Source organism: Osmia bicornis, chromosome 3 (genome assembly GCF_907164935.1).
Source record: "Osmia bicornis bicornis chromosome 3, iOsmBic2.1, whole genome shotgun sequence".
Classification (NCBI taxonomy): domain Eukaryota; kingdom Metazoa; phylum Arthropoda; class Insecta; order Hymenoptera; family Megachilidae; genus Osmia; species Osmia bicornis.
The window spans coordinates 2,696,173-2,715,091 of NC_060218.1; the positions used below are offsets into that span (position 1 = coordinate 2,696,173).

Here is an 18,919-nt window from a genome sequence, read left to right on the forward strand (position 1 = left end):
ATATCAAAGTAAAATAGCCTTTATTACATCGTGAAACGAGGACAATTTAATGAACGTTCAACAATTGCTAGAATTCTCTCTCTCCCTTTCGTTCAATCTCACTCATGCATACATTCTTTCTTCTCACCCTTTTTTTTTCATTCGTGTCACTCGGATGAACTGCTTACACTTTATTAGAATCTCGCACCTCTTTTCTTTCCCTTCGTTTCATCGCTTTTCTTAACCCGTTACGCTCACTAACCGAAACAATCGGCGTGCACGTAATGTTCTTCAATAATCATAATGCATTACAGGACACACACTTTTGTTACCTCACCAAACATAAAATCATTTAGATTTCTTCGCGTAATTAACCATCATCCTTTCCCTCTGACCGCCTGTGTTTTTATTTCAAAATCGGCCAACTTGAAATATCTCTTTCTTGCTCCCTATCTCTCGTTTTCTTTCTTTTTAGCAGCAGGCGGTAACATTACAGCATACATTCAGATCGTTTCCAAAACTGCACTCTCTCTCCCTGCAGAAAAAAGGCACGAACTGGCGGAAAAGTCGGCCTAACTGTATAATATTTTCATTTATTTTATTTATGGATGGAACTTCGTCACAATACATTATTTTTAATTTTCATCTCTTTTCTGCTGCTTCTTTCCGCAGTGTTCAACTGGTTCGGCATTTTGTTTCCGTACGAGCCGAATTCACTGATCCATGCGCTAAGAAAAATGGTAGCCACGTAGTGTTCGCAGTGTTCTGTTCGATTCTTATCCACATAAACGACCCATCGTCGTTCCTTTATATTTTTTTTTTTATTTTTCTTTGTCTATATATTGAATGCCCATTTACAACGATCGAACTTTTGAAAGGAGATCGTTCTCATTAGAATAATATACTTTTCATAACATTAATTACCGATCTAATTACAAGAACAACACGTTCCTTCCCCGAATTCAAAATTAATCTGAAAATTTATGTACAATTATATATAAATTATAACTTGTTTTACAAAATAATGCAATTTAGAAATTTTTAATTAGATTTTAAAAAATCAAAATCGTGCGATTAGAAAAGTTTGCAATACCATGCGTTGCTGGAGAGATATTAAGTTCTTATGGCACACATCGACATAGTCATAGGACTGGCGAGTAATTAGTCAAATTAGTAATTAACAATTTGAGACGTCCATGCCTTTATCTCTACAACTGGATCTATCAGAATATAATTGCATTCCTTTCACAAGACATCTTTCTAACAACGCATAGTATAATTTATCATTATCAAAATTAAAAAAGATATTTTTCGGAGAAGGCACTGCATTCACTACGCAGCTGGAACCTTCCGGTTTTCATTTTTTTTTTTTCTCTCCCTTCGTTCTCTCATCTACCGTACATTACGCATCGCTGTTATAATAACATCCGCATCGCTATTCCTGGCGACTAAAATGTAACCTTACGAATGTATTACCTATGTACATATACATATGCTGTCCGCTGTGTACACACATGTACACCCACGCCAGGGACGTGCATGTGTGCTCACATGCAGATTTATGAATTTAGCAAATTTATTCTTTTTAATTTTCACACTTACAATGTATATATAGAATTATTATATATACTATTGTGTAATGCTTACGCTCTTCTAAAAATCTCTAAACGAAACGGTATTTATTTTATTGTCCTGCCGTAATCCTTTCTTTTTTTTTTTCTCCATTTCCGAGTATTTTCTCTGTGCACACATACACGCATACGCTTTGACACGCACACAACCACGGTTTCTGGTGTTTTTTTTTTTTACGTAAAACGGTAGTCATGGAAAGCTCAATAGCATAACCACACCAGTGTTCGTCGAGTACTGCTTTTGAAGCGAACTAGATTTTTTTTTTTTATTACTCTCGTGTGCTTCTCGCCTCGAATAAAATCGCGAAATAACTTAAAAATTTATACATTTTTATAAATCTGAATTCAACGTCGATATTGAATTTTATTTTTTTTATCGGAAGATAAGAAATAGATATTTTTTTGGTGTGCAAAGAGAAACATCACGGGAGTAATGGTACTTTCGACGAGAGAATTCAATTCGAGATCGAATCATTGAATTTCTATGTTAATCTCGGTAAACTAGGCAAGCTCGGTCGTTCACGGAAGGCATCGTACGGTGCTCATCATTAAATCGTTGCATTAACAATTATTAACAACTTTTTCCCTCGTATTTCTCTCCTCACTATCTCGTATTCCGTTTGCTTCGTGCTTCAACGAGTACCCATTCGCTTATCATTTTATTTTCTTTCGTTAGTTTATAATAGTTTTAGGAAGTAACGGAGACATAACCGATGCCGATGCGCGAAAGCTGGCAAAAATGACACTTGTATGCCGTGTGTTATTTTTAATAATACGTATATACAGTTACATCGAGGCGAGCAGGTTGCAAATACTCTCGAATCAGAGCAAATATCTCTATATTTATCTATATTTATATTCATATATTTATATTTATATATATATATTTATATTCATTTATATATATATATATAATTTTTTTTGTTATTCTTCATTTAGTCACTTATACGTATTGTAATATTGTCTTCGTAAGTTTCCTGCTTTTCCTTCCTGATGTCATTAAACCCGTTGGTCGTGAAAGTATTCGAAAGTACAGAATCGAGGGTGTCTCAACGTAATTAAAAAATTGAAAGAAAAAAAAAAAACTGAATTAAACTCTCGCAAAACCATAAAAAGAAAATGATAGAAATACTTAAGGAATGCCAGGTTAACTAATGGTAAAATAGAAAGAAAATAAATCGTATACAAATAAGAACGAGTTAAAGAAAGAAGAGAACGTAAAAAAAAAAAAAAACAAAAAAAAAACGCGCAACGACAAAGACAAATAACGTAGACGATATAACAAAGCGATTGCACAGGAACGTTTGAATCGTTTACGATCGAGTTTCGAAACTAGAAAATAAAAATAGAAGATTCTCGCGTTATCTGTACCAGCCGAGGAACAGACACGCCGCGGTGTTATTCACGTTAAACCGCGGCGGATTCGAATTAGTTTAATATATATCATCGTGTATATATAATATATCGTGTCGTAATATTATAATAATATAAAAATATATTTCTTAACTATTAACACTATATAATAAATGAGTATTATTAAGCATCATCATCATCATCATATCTTGGATTCATTTTTATTTCATTTTTCTTATTTTTCTTTTTTCGTAGTACGGACACGATGCCTGTCGCGGATAACCGGAGCTTCTAGACGCGGAGGAAATGCAACACGGTGGCGTGTACCGTTTTCTTTCTTGGCCGAACACGATGCTACTATTTTGACACGACTTCCTTTTATTTTAAATATACACTCTTTCCAGTGTATCCCCGTAATTAAGTCGTCGTTTCCTTTCATCAATTATTTTCTTCGTGTTTTTTTTTTTCACTTTTTTATCAATAACAATATATATATTTATAATAATAATATATATCACTTGTCACTCGTGGTACGTGTAAATAAAAAGAGGCATAAATCGTTATAAAATACATTCTCGAGTATTATCGATCTGTAGATTATATATATATATTTATATAATATATATATACCGCTTACCTACGCGTCCGAATGAATAAAATCATAAAAATGTTGTAATAATAATTTTTTTTTTCTTCTTTAATAGTACAGTATTGGAAGCATTTAATATACTTATGAGTTTACGATCGGGGCCCGCATTTCTTGGTGAAGGGATTTCTTTCTTCTTCTTATTGCGAGGTTCTCGATGCCATTTTTCTTTTTTTTTTCTTTTTTTTTTGTTTCTTTCGTGCATCGGAAAATCAATGAACTTCGATGATCTTCGTCAATGTTTATGAATCAGACGAATGTCAACGAGCTCGACAGAAAGTACGAGAGGCCATGGTTGATGCTTCACCATGATGAATGATTTGTATGAAGAAATAAAAAGGGCACTGATTCTAACGGAATGTCTAAGGCATACCTTTTTTCCCTCTATGTTTCTCTCTTGTATTTTGTATCATTATTGTCTTTGTAGATGACGTCATGGGGTCATACGATTAATCACAAATTATACGATGGAACTTCAGTTCATATTTATGGAATCTCTTGATGAATGTATGCTTTCCTGTGCGGATGCCGACGATACGATGACTGGAAATTGAAAGTAAGTACAAAACGATCGAAAGATAGTCGTTATGGCATCGATCACCGTCAAATAAGGCCCAGAAACACCTCGTCTCGAGTTTACAAAATTACTCAATCATCAGAGGAGGTCTGGAGTACCAGAGATTCCCAACAAATCAAATTCAGACACTTAACGTACAACTAGCCGAGAATTTTTTCCAATTAATTCTTTAGGAAGAAAAGAATAATTCATTCCCGATCGTTTCCATTTTCTTCTTCTTCTTTTCGATAAACTGGGACTATTGTTGAGGGCAAATTCGATCGAAAATATACAGAAAATTACTCTTGTTCTTTTGACACACGATTCTCTTATCGCGTATAGAATATACATCGAGTTTTCTTCTTCGAGAAATTGCATCAGAATTGCACGTGCAACTTGTTCAGTTCAATGGAACTTTTAAATATTCGCGTTGCATCCCTTCGCCCTTTTGTCCCGCGACTGAATCCATCGCGTGCCCCGTGCAAACGTGGCTAACAAATTTGTACGTTAATTAGTTTCCTTATTATTGTCATGGTATATATAATAATCTTGTTAATAAAAATACTAAAATATTATGTATATTATATATAATATATAATAGATTATTGCATTATGCATTTTTGGTACCGTTGCGTATTGTTTGGTTTCTATATTTTTTTTTCATTTCTTTCTTTTTTCTTTTTTATTCACAACTCAGTCGATTTCAAAATCGACGCAAATTTATCATTCTTTTGTTCCTTTTTTTTTATCTTCCAAGAAGATACACGCTCGAGATACTTGGACGATGCTGTTCAATCTTCTCCATTATTATTTTTGCTTCCTGGAAACCGCGATGCGCGTTTCTTTTTTCATTTAGACTCTAATCGTTCGCTTACGTTTCACGCAGCGTTGTCGTAACAGATTCCGCAAGGTGTTCTTTAGTAGCACGAGATTGGTCGCTACCTCTTCGTCTCGTCCCTCTAGCGTGTTCTCGCGCGTTGACGCGAGGTATAAATTATCGTATTTGCTTTTTTCCTCGAGCTTTTTTTAAATGCCGAGTCCCGTGTGGAAGGAAGAAAGGACCGTACGTACTTAACTAAGCCGGCGAAGAAGATTTCGGTTTGAACTAGCAGAATACTACCTATTCTCTGTACGGCTTGCAGTAAGAGTAACGATGATTCATGTGCTGGCTGTACGAGCCCGAGTGAGAGAAACGCTTCAGGCACTTGGAGCATTGGAAGGGCTTTTCCCCGCTGTGCAGCCGCTTGTGTTCGGTCAGATGGTGCTTGTGCTTGAACGCCCTTGTGCACTCCATGCATTTGTACGGCCTTTGCCCTGAAGAAATTCACAGGATTTCTTTGTAATTCATATTTGTGCAATAACGAGGAGCGGGGAGTATAACATAGGGCTAGGAAGTAGGATAGGTCATGGGCAAATGTTGATGAAGACTAAAGAAGATAGTTCTATGAGGAGTACAACCTAGTTTTCTTTTAGTTCAGGTATAGCATAGGAAAATAACGTCCTAAATTCTTACCGGAATGTTCATATTTGTGTCTTGCTAGGGAACTGTGCTTGGAGAATGTTTTGTCACACCGATCACAGAAGTAAACGCCCTGCTCGATTTCCGCCGCTGGCGGGGCCTCTGGTTTACTGACGTTTTCACTTTCACTCTTCGTATTCGTTTGAGGTTGACTCTATAACGTATCATCCCATAATAAATACCATATCATAAACTCTATTCAAACTGTGAATGCAACCGAAGGTACCCCAATTACCTTTGGACCAATTTCTCCCCCTGTGGTAGGGACTAAACGTTTCGTTTCCACAGAATCGGTAGTCTCTTCGTCTATAACGAGCGGCGAATCCTCCAAATCGTCCGTGTCTGGATTATGCGTAGGTGGATGATCATTCTTCAGTTCGACAGGAGGCGAGGGGGCTTGTTTGACCGAGACAACATCGTTCTCTTTACACGTTGACTGGGTGAGTCCTTCTTTCTTCGACAGATCGAGGGGTTGTTCGATGGTAGTCTGACTGATCGAATTAGCCAGTGGCACCAGAGGTGGTATCTTCGACTCTCGTCGATCTCTCGCTCGGGAATTTTGGAACCAAACCTAAAGAAAAAAATTTCTTTCAGTAGAAATCAAGTTTCCGTTAATTGGGATCTTGAGAAATAATGGTTCACCTGTACGACACGGGTGGGGAAATTGATATAATTCGCTATCATGATGATTTCTTCCTTTTTGGGCCGAGGATTAATGGCATAGTAACCTTTGAGAACAGCCAATTGCTCGTCGTCTATCAACGACCTTGCTCTAACTCTCCTTCCATTATCGTTGTGCGTTTGGGTTCCATCTTCATCGTCGTCCGAGTCAGCTTCCGAGCTGTCCTCCGCTTTTCTTTTGTAGCCTGATTTCGCGCTCGGTTGATTTACGTCCTCGAGCTTCGCCGCTAAACCCTCGCTCTGCGAATCATATTGATCCGTCGTTGACCAGTCCGGATAGTGTGCCATCTCGCTGGACATTTCGCTATCTTGATCCTGCAGAATGATATTTATTCGTTTGTTACATATTTCACGAAATCGACGAATCTTCTAATTGTACATTCCTTTCGCTATTTACAACCGATTCCCTGAGTAAATATAAATGAAATTTAAAAAGATACCGAAGGTGCTTAATTTAAACGTGTAATCTTCTAACGAATCATTTGAACCTTGGAACAATTTCGCAAAGACCTAAAAGAAAGCTTTAACCTCTGAACCCAAGGCTTGCACATCTGTTAAAGGTACGCGCGCTGTCTAATGATTTTATGGCACGTCAATCTAAGCTGAAGGCCGCAGGCATTTGAAGCGCATGTGGTCAACAGAAATATGGTAATTTACGACAGTGCAGTAATTTTCAGTCTGCTACCTTGCTCGGTATCTCTCAATCTCCAATACACATACACAGAGAAGAAAATAAAACCACTGTTTTCTTTTGTTTCTTTTTTTTTTTTTCTTTTTAAATCATTCCCATCTGGTTCTCATTTCACACCGAACGATGCCTTACTTGATAATCCTCCTCGAACTCCCGTTTCATCGTCGCTGGTGAGGTAGACAACTTTCGTACGTTCGCTTCCAGTAATTGTTTCGTGACAGAGGTGTTGACGGTTTCCAAAATTCTTCGAACAGCGTCGAGACCCTGAGGATCTGCGGGCGCCGGTGATTCTTTGCCCTCGGTGCCCTCGGTGCCCTCCGAATCCGCGGTGGATGGACTCATAAGCTCCCGATGAGACTCGAATTGCTCGGCTACCTCGTCCAATCTCTTGGAATGTAGCTGAGTTAAGATCTTACCCAAGGACATCCGTAGGAAGTAACTACCGAAACCCATCATTTGAGGCAAGAGGGTCGGCATATCGTAAATACCTGAAAGAGAATTTTCCCTTGTTTCATTGTTTTTTTCTTCGTGAAAGATGATTTATCGTTCGACTTTGAAGAGATAAATTGCTCTAGGTTTTTTCATCTTCCTTTCGATATTAGTTTCACGTAAATGGAAGTGGATGTTAAATATTGATGGGCATGCAGAAAACTTTCAGAGACATTCTAGTAGGACCAAGTTAAACTTTGAGCGCTGGGCTTCTTCGCTTGATTGAATTCTGTTATCTCCTCAGTTGTTTGATGCTGTTATATCGACTATGAGAAGATATTTCATTTTAATTTCTTAATTAAAGTATTTTTTAAATGGAAAAATCGTGACTTGGTTTATGGAAATTTTTAACAAATATATTTAAACCCGGTAAATAATTATTCGAAACTTACGAATAAAATGATATCAACATGTCTCGTGTTAACATCTGACCCAGAAATTGTGTAAGCGATCGAAGGACGAAAGGAGATCCGTACAAAATGGACACGCGGTCATCGCGATGAAATAAAATGGCGTTATCGACCCTCACCCGCTCCTTCTCGTTGTATTTCCTGGTAATCCGAGGGTGAAAGCTTCGGCAGAATAGGGAGGAAAGTGTTATTATTCGCCGCGAGCAGATCGACCTCGCGACGTCCCGGCGGCAGGGGTTGTTGCACTTTTTTCGAGCCACGATCTACATTGCTCACGTTCGTGTGCCTTGATTTCTTTAAGTTCACTATCAGACACTTCTTCGACGTCGTGTGACTCGAATACGAGCCCGAATGAGAGAAACGTTTCCCGCAATTGTTGCATTGGAATGGCTTTTCACCGCTGTGAATGCGAAGGTGCTCCTGAGGACACGTACGAAAAGAACAAATGAAACTAAAGGATAAATTAATAATAAATTTATATTAATTAATATATATATACGATAGGTCAAGACAGGTGAACGTATACCTAACAAATTATTGAATTTTTATATGAAAAAATTAGGATTTATATTTTGGTCCGTTTATCGCCCCTTCTGACCTACCGTTTATTTAATTTTAGCGTATAATTGCAATTCTTTTTAGCTATTAAAATTTGAAAATGTTTTGTTAAAAGAATTTGATAAATTTGAATAGCTTAAAAAAATGAATTGCACGTATACGCTCGAAAGAGATGTACAGAAGATGAAAGGTATAAAAATTTTGTTTCTTAATCGATGCATTCTACGTACGCTTATATTTGAAAATAATAATAAGAAACTTAGATAGATATAAATTGAATCCGGTATTACACGCGGTTACAGGAGAAATTATATCGAGCAGTGCTGTGTGAGAGACCGTGAAAAGGAAACCAAAGAACGGAAATAACGATGTACGAATGAGAAATGAAAAATAAGGGTGCACTCGTAGTACCTTGAGGTGATGCTTAAACTTGAAGGCTTTCTCGCAATGGGGACACTTAAACTTACGAAGCACGGCACTTTCATCATGGCTGATCATGTGCCTTTGGAGTCGGTAGACGTTAGCAAAAGTCTTGCTGCACACCTTGCAGGACTGGAAAAATACATAATTAATCTCGCCAATTGTCGGTCAGAACTTTGATCCTTCAGCTGAGCAGTCATTTATTACGATCAAATTAAAATAACAAATTCAATTCCAAAAAAGAAACAAAAAAGACAATGAAAATCTCTTGTTTCCAGATAATTTAAAAAATACAGAAAATATAAAATAAAATAAATTTCATAAATATATGAATTTTACAACTTCAGATGAAGGATTAATTGTCGGCTGAAAATAAAATTTAATTTTCCATATCATTATACCCTAAATCTGAAAAATACTCCTCGATCCTGTTCCTTAATCATCCCCCTAAACATTCAACAAACAAAAGGAAAAGAAGGAGAACACATCGTACAGGACAAGAGCAAACATCTTCACGTATGAAGAGTACATGATGAGAGATAAAGAAAGAGGTGGGATCCGGGGGGGGGATTGGAGAATCCGCAAGCCGGTCGCGCATGATCGATAATACACAAGGAACAATGGAGTCCTCTCGTCCTTGACGTTAGTTTCACTCACCACTTGGGGGAATTGAGCGTTGAGATCGTTCTTGTCGATGGCGTACGGGGTCTTGTGCGTGTCCTCGAGATGGAGCTGAAGCACGTGGACGTCCCGACAGAGGATACCACAATGGGGACACCTCTCGCCACCCTGCTTCGTTGATCCGCCCTCACCGCCGCTACCACGGCCACCACCACCACCTCCTGTTCCTGGTCCTGCACCACCACCAACGCCTCCTCCGCCACCACCAACCTCGCTACCTGTCCCGCTACCACCTCCACCGTTACTTCCTGTGGTTGGCGCCCCGGCTGCGCAACCTCCGCCCACCTCCGCGTTCACGACACCTGCTGCCTCGTCCTCGCTGCAACCTGAAACACAACCAGCCACACGTGCACACCGTTATTTCTTCTCGCTCCTTTTTTTTCCATTCCTCTTTTTTCCCCTCGGTAGCCTATCGGTGCCCGGTGGGCGATAACAGGACATCGACGAGCTGGACGAGGGTGGAACGTACATCAGGGTGCAGATGCGTTTTAACGCTTTTCGAAGAGCGCAAAAGAATTTCGTCGATTCGATTTTTGTCAAAGGAATTTGATAATATACTTGGGGATTTTCATCCCTTAAATAGGACGCTTAATTGCACTTCTAATTCTGAAAATTAATCATGATTCGGGAAAAATATTTTTCTTCTCTCATTTGATACCAGCGATCAACACAGCGTGCAGAGATATTAAAAATTATTATTTATTTCGTCATAATTCACTGGGCACGCAGTTTCCTGGAAGAGTATCAGCGGTTTTACCAACCGCCAGAAGGTGATTCTGGCCAAGCTGATATCGTACACGAGAGCTGATAAATCGTACAGGGCAATTAATCAACCGATCGTTATAACACACCGTTCGGAATTTAAATTCATCTTGTCGCAAGCTGTTGCTAAAACACCGGTCAACTAACGAGCAATCGATACAAACCGACACCACGATGTAGATAGCCGTTTTCAAACGTGCGGTCACACGATGAACCGAATTTCCTTGTTCGATACCTCGGACATTGATCGACAAGAGAGAAAAATGGAAAAATATATTTAATTCGAAGGAAAGCTCTGGACGAAGAGATATTTGGCAAATCGCCGGGTAAGATAAAAATTTCACCGTGAGTCATCTTCATCGAACACTTTCGCCAGTAAGAGAAGCTTTTAATCACGCTTCTGCATTCTTCGCCATGAAGATCACCAATGATCAAAACATCTTTCTCAAGGTGTCTTTCGATGTTTCTTTCACTTTTCGGGCGAATCTTTCGTTCTATTCTCGGAGACTGATAAATGGGTTTGATCCATGAGTTATACTGTTTTTGGAGATGATTAATCCTCCGCCTCCTTTTGTTTCCATTCGACAACGCTGTCGAATTCCAAAAATTGAAACTTTTCCGAATTATCTTGTTAGTTTTCCGTGTTTAGATAAATGGAGTTTCATTGTACCGGCACCGATTTTGCTACAGCCTGTATAATCTGTTACAACAAAGCTTACGGCCCGTTGTACCACCGCGAGAAGCGAACTTTGCTCGCATTGTAGACCGATAAAACGTCGAAATGGGTCAGAGCCGTGACCTTTCCTACCGTTCGAGGATGTTGGCTGTGTTGCTTTCGCGTTTGGCGACGCTTTTAAAAAGCATCCGACAAATCCCGTGACCGCTGCCACGATAAACCTCCACGCGTAGAGATCGTTACGAAATCCTGCTCTCTTGATTATTATTATTCTCGTTACTGTACATCCTTATCGAGCGGAAAATACGTTCATCGGCGAGGTTAACATACTCTTTTTAATCATTCATCGTTGAAGATGAATGGCTACTCTTAATATAGTCGGTATCTCCTAGTTGCATAGGAAGATGAAGAAAACTTTTATTATTAGATATCAGATTTTTTATTTTCAATTACAGAAATTATTAAGATACTTTTGATATGCTAATTTAGAATTACAGTATTCGCTCGATAGTTCCTTACTTTGGAGCCTTCGGAGGCGAGCCTTTTAAAAAAACAGGAAAGTCGGACACCATCAATATTCGCTTCTTTAAATGAAATTTCTTTAGCGTGATACAGTTGGTTCTTGATGCTGATACTTCTTGGAAAATTCTTTTAGGGAATTAGAAAAAATTGACGAGGAAAGTTTCTCGATAACTGAAGTTTCCGAGATATTAAAAATTCTTCTGCTGTTAATATTTTTATTTCTATCATTTTTCATCGTGTCATTAAAATTGTAAAGATTCATAGGTGATAAATGGAGGTTTCAGAAATCATATTTACATATGAAAAAGTACAAAATTGTATTTTATACACAAGGCTCTTATATTTTAGAATACTAACTAACATAGAATTAACAATTTTTTAGGCGAAGCTTGTCACCTGTTCCCACGGTTATCCAGAAACTAATTCAACTCCAGAATGAATGTATATTATCTTGAACAAGCATGGAACATCGAAGCAATCGAGACCACGTGCAGATGCGTATCTTTTCAGCAGCCGTCCTCGAGGGAAGAGGATGCGCCACCAATGACGTCAGTGGAATGCAGAAACTGGCATAGCAAATTGTAAGTAATATCACGCAATCTCGGATCCATTCGACTCCGAGAGACTCGATCCTCCATTTTCTTAGCACAAGGAAGGAAATATACTATCCTCTGATACTTACGATTAGATTAGATTAAATACTATGGAGGATACCAATTTTATTGCAATTGAATTTTTAGAGAAAAAAACAAATTTAAAATAACGCTTTTTAAATTGAAAGCTTACATTTAAAAATTAATCAATTATTTTTCAATTTTCATCTTTTAATTCTTGTATTGGTAAATGGTACACAGGTAGTTTGACCGACGCCATTACACGAAGATATCAAAGCGTTATTTTTCCTCTAATGCGGCTTTTATCGGGCAGTCTATCTCGTAAATCGGTGATCCCAACGTGGCTACCCGCGGCGTATTTTATTTTTATTCGCGTGTATCCTCTCTTTTCCTCGCTGAAAAGTGGAATGCGCGATCGTTGAAAGGTAGAAAAGTTCGCTGTTGAAAAGCAGAAACGCCGCTAGCCGGAAAGTATCGACGGCTTATTTTTCTTGTTTGCAACATCGTGATCCCGAGTTCTTTGTGTTCTTTGCGGGGTGAAATTATTTTTGTTGCCGGTCGATTATTAACAGGAATATAATGTTGAGATCGGTCGAAAGAAAAGTGTTATTATGCACGATTTGTCCTCCATTTCTCTACTCTATCCCAATACGCAAAGAGTTTCAATTGAAACTTAACTCCTCCATTTTTCCGACAAATGAAAATTTTCTGTTTAAAATTTCGAACATACATTCAAGCTTCTCAACCGAGATTTCTCGGATTTCCTAGAAGCTCTCGTAACAATTGGCCGATGAATCTCGCGGAGGAAAGCTGCCCACTTTTCAGACACTTGACGCGCAACTATTTTCTATGACGATCCTTGGAAATGTTGCGACATGCCATAGAATTGAACAGTCCGCTATTAAATACTAGAAGGTTTTACAAAGTTTATTTGCTTGAAAGTCATAGAACACTTCAACCAATCTGAGAATTTACAGTGGGCGGACCGAGGAAGAAGCGTGAAGCGAGGGGATTGGGAAGGTAAGGAAAATGGACCCTCAGTTCCATGGCTTCTTCCATAAAAAAACATGCTCGTTGTATACTAGCACGTTCTACTAGATTTATTCGACTATCAGACTCGGATGATAAAAAATTCTAGTAGGGTTGTTTGAATCCTAGGTTCCATTGTGTTTCTTTGAATACTAGGATCGGATAGGAGGTTCTAAAGGACCCAATGGTTCCGCGTACCAATCGCGCACCTTGATGGAACGGAAAAGGAAAAAATGATCTACATTGGTTAGACAACGCGGATCAGGTCGTAAAGGCGCGTTCGCACGGCGCCGAAGATGCGGCGCGGTGGCGGCGATCCCACTGACGCCGCCGCCGCGTGCGAAGTAAACGATTTGTCGGAGAGGTCATTGAGCCTGATAGGGCGCGGCCGCCATCTTCCATAACGTTAAAACCACTTCTGGACGACTTTCCTAGCGACGCTTTTGCGCTACGTACTCTCGTGACCGAGTAGAAACGATTTGTAAGCGTTGCTCGCCTCGATTAGTCTATTTAACGCGTCGTCGAGCAACGTGTTTAGATGAGAACTGATACGATTACGCGGCTTCCCAGCCTTCTCATCTTCGGATCGCTCGCGGTCCAAACGATTTTCATCTCGAACGTGTTATGATTTTGTTTCGTTTTTCATTTAAAGGGGTGGAACTTTGAAGTGTTCCTTTTTCAATCAATTTAAAGTGTTTCGAAAAGGAGGCGTCCTCGAGGTTCCACAATGAGCTTTGCTTTTTAAATAGAATTGTAATTCTTCAAATTCTACCCTTTCTTTCGGGTGACAATTGCTATAATAGTTTCGATGATTTTTACCGCAAAAATCTGTGTCAAATGCAGGTGACTATCATTCGAGGGTAGATTTCATCCTCAAAGAAGCGAAGCTTTTGTGTACATTGCAATAGCTTGCAATTAAGTATAATGTTTGAAGTAATTCGTGAAAGGCGTTGAAAATCAGACACGTTGATAGAACGAATCATTCGATGATAGTGAATCCTCGCCATCGCTCCTGATTGAACGCAAACGATGGCATCGTTATTCCACAGCATTATGTGTGTATACGTACCAGCCAATCGATGGAACGGGCGTACCAATTGGCCACAGGCTAAATGTCGACCAATCGGTCGTATCAACAATTTCGTCGATTAATTCGAGAGAAACGCTCGAAAATCGTTGAGAAATTAGAGGGGGCGAGGATTATTTGAATCGTTCGCGATTTTCGGGGTGACTTATGAAGATCGATTGAAATAATCTTATGAATTTTTAGGCTTTCACTGGTTAGTTTGTTATTTTAACTGAATGCAAAGTGGACTTCATCCACAAATACAGAGATTAATAGAAACATAGCACATCAAACCCACCCCCTACTCTGGATCATCATCTCTTTGGTACGAATAGATCTACCCAAGTGAATTTAAAGCATCTTAAGAAGAAATATAGAAAGAATGTCCAGATCTAAAAAATAATCAATATTTTTTATGATTAATATCAGAGTCCTTTATCATATCATATGTATATTTCCACCAAAGACCGTCGAAAAGGAGTACGTGCTATGCAAATGTGGGTGAAGCGATAATGTTTCTTCCATATCGAAAAAAGAAACCAATAATTGCGTCACGTTTTATTATCATTGTACATTGTAATAGCGTGAATGAATTCGAGTCGATTCGCCTGCCCGTGATCCACGATTTCCACGAAATCGAACGTAACAAGTATATCATCGATTCGCCTTTCATTCGCAAACAAAATTGTGTTTCTTATACACAGCAACACGCTTGAATTACACTAATATTTATCGAATATTTTTAAGAACTTCTTTGTATGACTGTTTTTGAAGCTGGTAGTAATTTAAACACCTTTTTCTATTTTATTTATTTTAAATTTCTGTATATGGAAGTCGTTACGTTAATTCTAATGGGAGACAGAGAAAATAAGAAAAATAAATGTTAATTTAAAACGTGGGACTCGTCAAGGTACAAGCTCCAACGAAACGTCCGAGTAAATACAGCTACAACGACCGACCTCGTGCCATCGAATAGAGTTAATTACTCTTTTGTCGCATATACCAACCGTGTTTGAGAACTTTGCAAACGAAGACACAATCGTCCGCGTATCTAACAATAAGCACGCTACGCTTCAAGATATTTGTATAGTTTCAGCGTCTCGTAATTAAGTCAAAATTAGACCATCGTGATCTTAATTAAAGGAGATTCTCTGCGCTGAAACATCACGAAATAATAATAATATCTCAGAGATAAGCAAATTAACGCTTTAATTACCAGAATGAAAATCGACGCGTATAACAATTCTAATTAGTAAATTTAGCTACTTTACTAATTACAAATTCAACGTCGGTCATCGATGACCCAGCAGAATTTTCCAGAATTTTCCAAAATTTTCATACTGAAAGCTCGTATTTTTCTTAGTATCCTTTTCTATTCTCGTTGAAACGTCTTGAAAGTGTAATCATCGGCTAAGGAAAAATAGATAATGGTAGAGGCAAACTCGATCTCCCGTTTTCCATTGTTCGCGACGGAAACTGGACAGTTTCGCAATCATGCCGGTCGTTCGCGCGTGCAACACGATTATTTGTCCGCGTTTCGCTGAAAAATACAGAAACAGACGGCAGGACGATAACCGGCCGCAATGGAAGATAACAGATGCCGAGGGAAGAAGAGAGAAAGGGAAGAATAAAAAAGGGAATATACGCGGGCGGATGACTTAGTGAACTGCATACGATGCGCAACCACCGATACAGTAGCGTCATTCATCTCGACCGCGGAATATAGGGAAGCTTATCTCTCCTGGCAAGAACAATGTACTCTCTTGGTGTACTCGAACAAAAGAATCTCGCGAAAACGAGCCGTGGAATTCGTCGAGATGAATACGAACAGCGTTTGGATATCCGTCTTATTTAAGACGCTTGAATCCTCACAGAATCAGTCAATGATATCGTTTTTCAGAGGATATCTGAATTATTTAGGTGGGACCTAAATAATTTCTAAAATAAAATTTAATAATTCTTGAATCCTCGCAAAATCATTCAATGATATTAATTATTACAATGCCTATTGTGGGATCTAAATAATTTCTAAAATAAGATTTAATAATTCTAATTAATTCTAATTAATCCGTCATTTTGATTTTAAGACAGAAAATTCTTTCGAATGACCAAATAAAATCAGTTGCTTTCGAGACTTAAGAAAATAATTTGTAAACCGGTCGTTCATTCGCCATATAAATATTTACTTGAAAGTCGAGATCGTGGAGGAGTACTCGACGGTCTGTATCACGGCCTCGATTCATCCAAAAGCACCGAACCCGATTGAATGGCTGCCGTTGAAACGACGATTCTCCTGTGGACACGATTGTCAGTGTTCCCCGTGAAAAATAGAGCCGCGGCTTTTCGTGCGTTCAGTCGGTAAATATTTTCACACGGGGCACGACTTCGTTCTCAAAGCTTGTACAATAATCGTCGGCTCGTTTAGATTTGTCGAAGAACGCGCACTACTGATCTTGGCCTAGCCAGTGTTACGTTTCTAACGAAAGTAACTAGACTATTATAAATTATTGGTGTTCCTTAGTAAACCTGAGTAAATTGGCCACCGTTTGGAAGGTGAAACTTGGTTGCACCTTTCGAACGATTGGCAATGATCCATCGACATGATTCAAATTAAGATTCTATCATTGATCTTTGATCGTATTAGAATTACAAAGTCACCTTAATCGCGCTAATAACGTAAAATAACAAATTGGAACATTAAAAATTAATTTTCAATATCTTTATTATTGTGTTCCATAATGATACAGCTAAATCTACTATTGCGATCAACATATTAAGTGGAGGATAATTAAATAGTAAATTAATTATTCGATAACGTTCAAGTGCGATTAAATAATGTTTCTTTCGAAAAATACAACCATGACGCACCGAGCTCCACGTTTGAAATGGTTTCGCGCATCCGCGCCAGAAAAGTAGTGCGTGTCAGGTCTAAAGTTCGGTTTCGGTTGAACAAACTGTATCGCCGTGAATCACGAAAAATCATCGGAATCATTAGGTGACGCGACGCCGCTAAGTTTTCTGCGATAAAACGGAGAAAAACTGTCCGCAAATCGACGCGAAGTTGCGTAATCCAATAAATCTCGGTAAGTAAGAATAAAAAATAAAAAAAACTACGTTTCCGACGAGTGTTAAGGTTAAGACGTACACGCGACGAAATTTGGCGTCGATCGCGTTCCCTTTGATGACGCGTTCTGCGAACTGTTTATAGGATCACTGTTTCGGAAGTCGTGCGTTAAACTATTCTAAATTTGACACGAAGTTTTTAAATAAATTGCATAACAATCGGTGACAAAATGAACGATTCTCAGTACGCCGCCTCATCTACGTTCTTTTCAGAAACAAAACACGTGTAGCATTTATTGGTACTGCGTTAAAAATAAATACAACTCATTATCGTGTTATTTTGTAGATATTGTTTTTGCGTTTAATAAACAAAAAAGAAAAACACGTCGATCTTATTCGAATGATCGTATTTGCGGACAAATTTTACACGTCGTTTCGTCGAAAAATAGGTGATATTTTCATGATCTCGTGCGCATGCGCGAACGAACGCGTGTGTTAAACGCAACGCGCATTCGGTTTTGTTCTCTGTCTCTTTCTGGCGCGCACGCGCGCGCGCGAATAAACAGACGTATTTACGAAGCACACGCAGAAATCACGTGTAAAGTGCTTTCGACTTTATGAATTCTTAAACAGGTTACCTGTATCATTGACGAAAAATTAATGAAACAACAATACAACGTCATCATAAGACACTATTACGTCCTTTAACGGAATCGTACGATCAAAGTATGACATTCAACAAATCACTGCGTTCCACGTGTAGTTTTTAGGAAAAAATATCACCACAAAAATGACACTATGTTTTCACATAAACAAGATACGTGTTTAAATCACAAAGGGCGGGAATAAAATGATGAAGAGAATGACTTACCTTTGAACGTATTTCGGACGAGAGTCATGCTCATATTCGCGTGAGCGCGAGCCAGTGCTCCCCGAGGTACGTCTTGCGTCTCTTCGACAATTCCGCCAGGTTGAATGCTTCAGTAGCCTCAGCTCGTTCCGTGATCCCGCTCAAGAGTTCGTCCAGCGTGATCTGTGACGTTTCAAGGTACAGCGACGCATGGTTGCAATCCTGCTCCCCGTTTCTCCGTTGGATCGTTCGATAAATACGTCGCCGGTACAAAGTAACGATAACCGCCTGTTCTCACGTCGTCGGGAAGCATAGATACGAAATACGGTCTTCAACGTCCGTCCGTGCAACAATTCAATCGGGCGTCGGGGGAAAAAAATGGCCAACGCGATGCGTCCAGGACGATCAGCTCTCGTGGTGTAATTCACATCCACCAACGTGTGTCAGTGCAACGATCATTCGTTATCGTTCTCTCCTTCGATTGTTTCAGGTTACGTAGGATGACAACCGGCTCAGGTGTATCAGCAGGATGAAGTATCACACCTTTGCCTCTTTGATCACCGTTCAACCGACTCTTGACTCCGGATATCCACTTGTCGATGAACGGTTTATCGAACGACCGTATGACCAACGCGAACGACGATCACTTGTCGTAGCAATCATGAAAAGCAGCCGTGTCACTCGCGCGCACAACGAGTTCAACGAAACACGGGAATGTTGATC

At 39.1% G+C, this 18,919-nt stretch overlaps 1 protein-coding gene across 1 annotated transcript; it reads right to left on the bottom strand.

The window, feature by feature from the left end:
• Positions 1-3: 3 nt before the first annotated feature.
• On the bottom strand, positions 4-18,693 carry LOC114878288 (zinc finger E-box-binding homeobox protein zag-1). The gene is made up of 9 exons (XM_029191911.2): positions 18,218-18,693; positions 9,591-9,940; positions 8,925-9,065; positions 8,075-8,375; positions 7,189-7,544; positions 6,327-6,680; positions 5,920-6,255; positions 5,679-5,838; positions 4-5,479 (listed from the first exon to the last, which is right to left on the bottom strand). The coding sequence occupies exons 1-9, from the start codon at positions 18,249-18,251 to the stop codon at positions 5,286-5,288; spliced, it is 2,226 nt and encodes a 741-aa protein (XP_029047744.1). The 5' UTR covers positions 18,252-18,693; the 3' UTR covers positions 4-5,285.
• Positions 18,694-18,919: the final 226 nt, after the last annotated feature.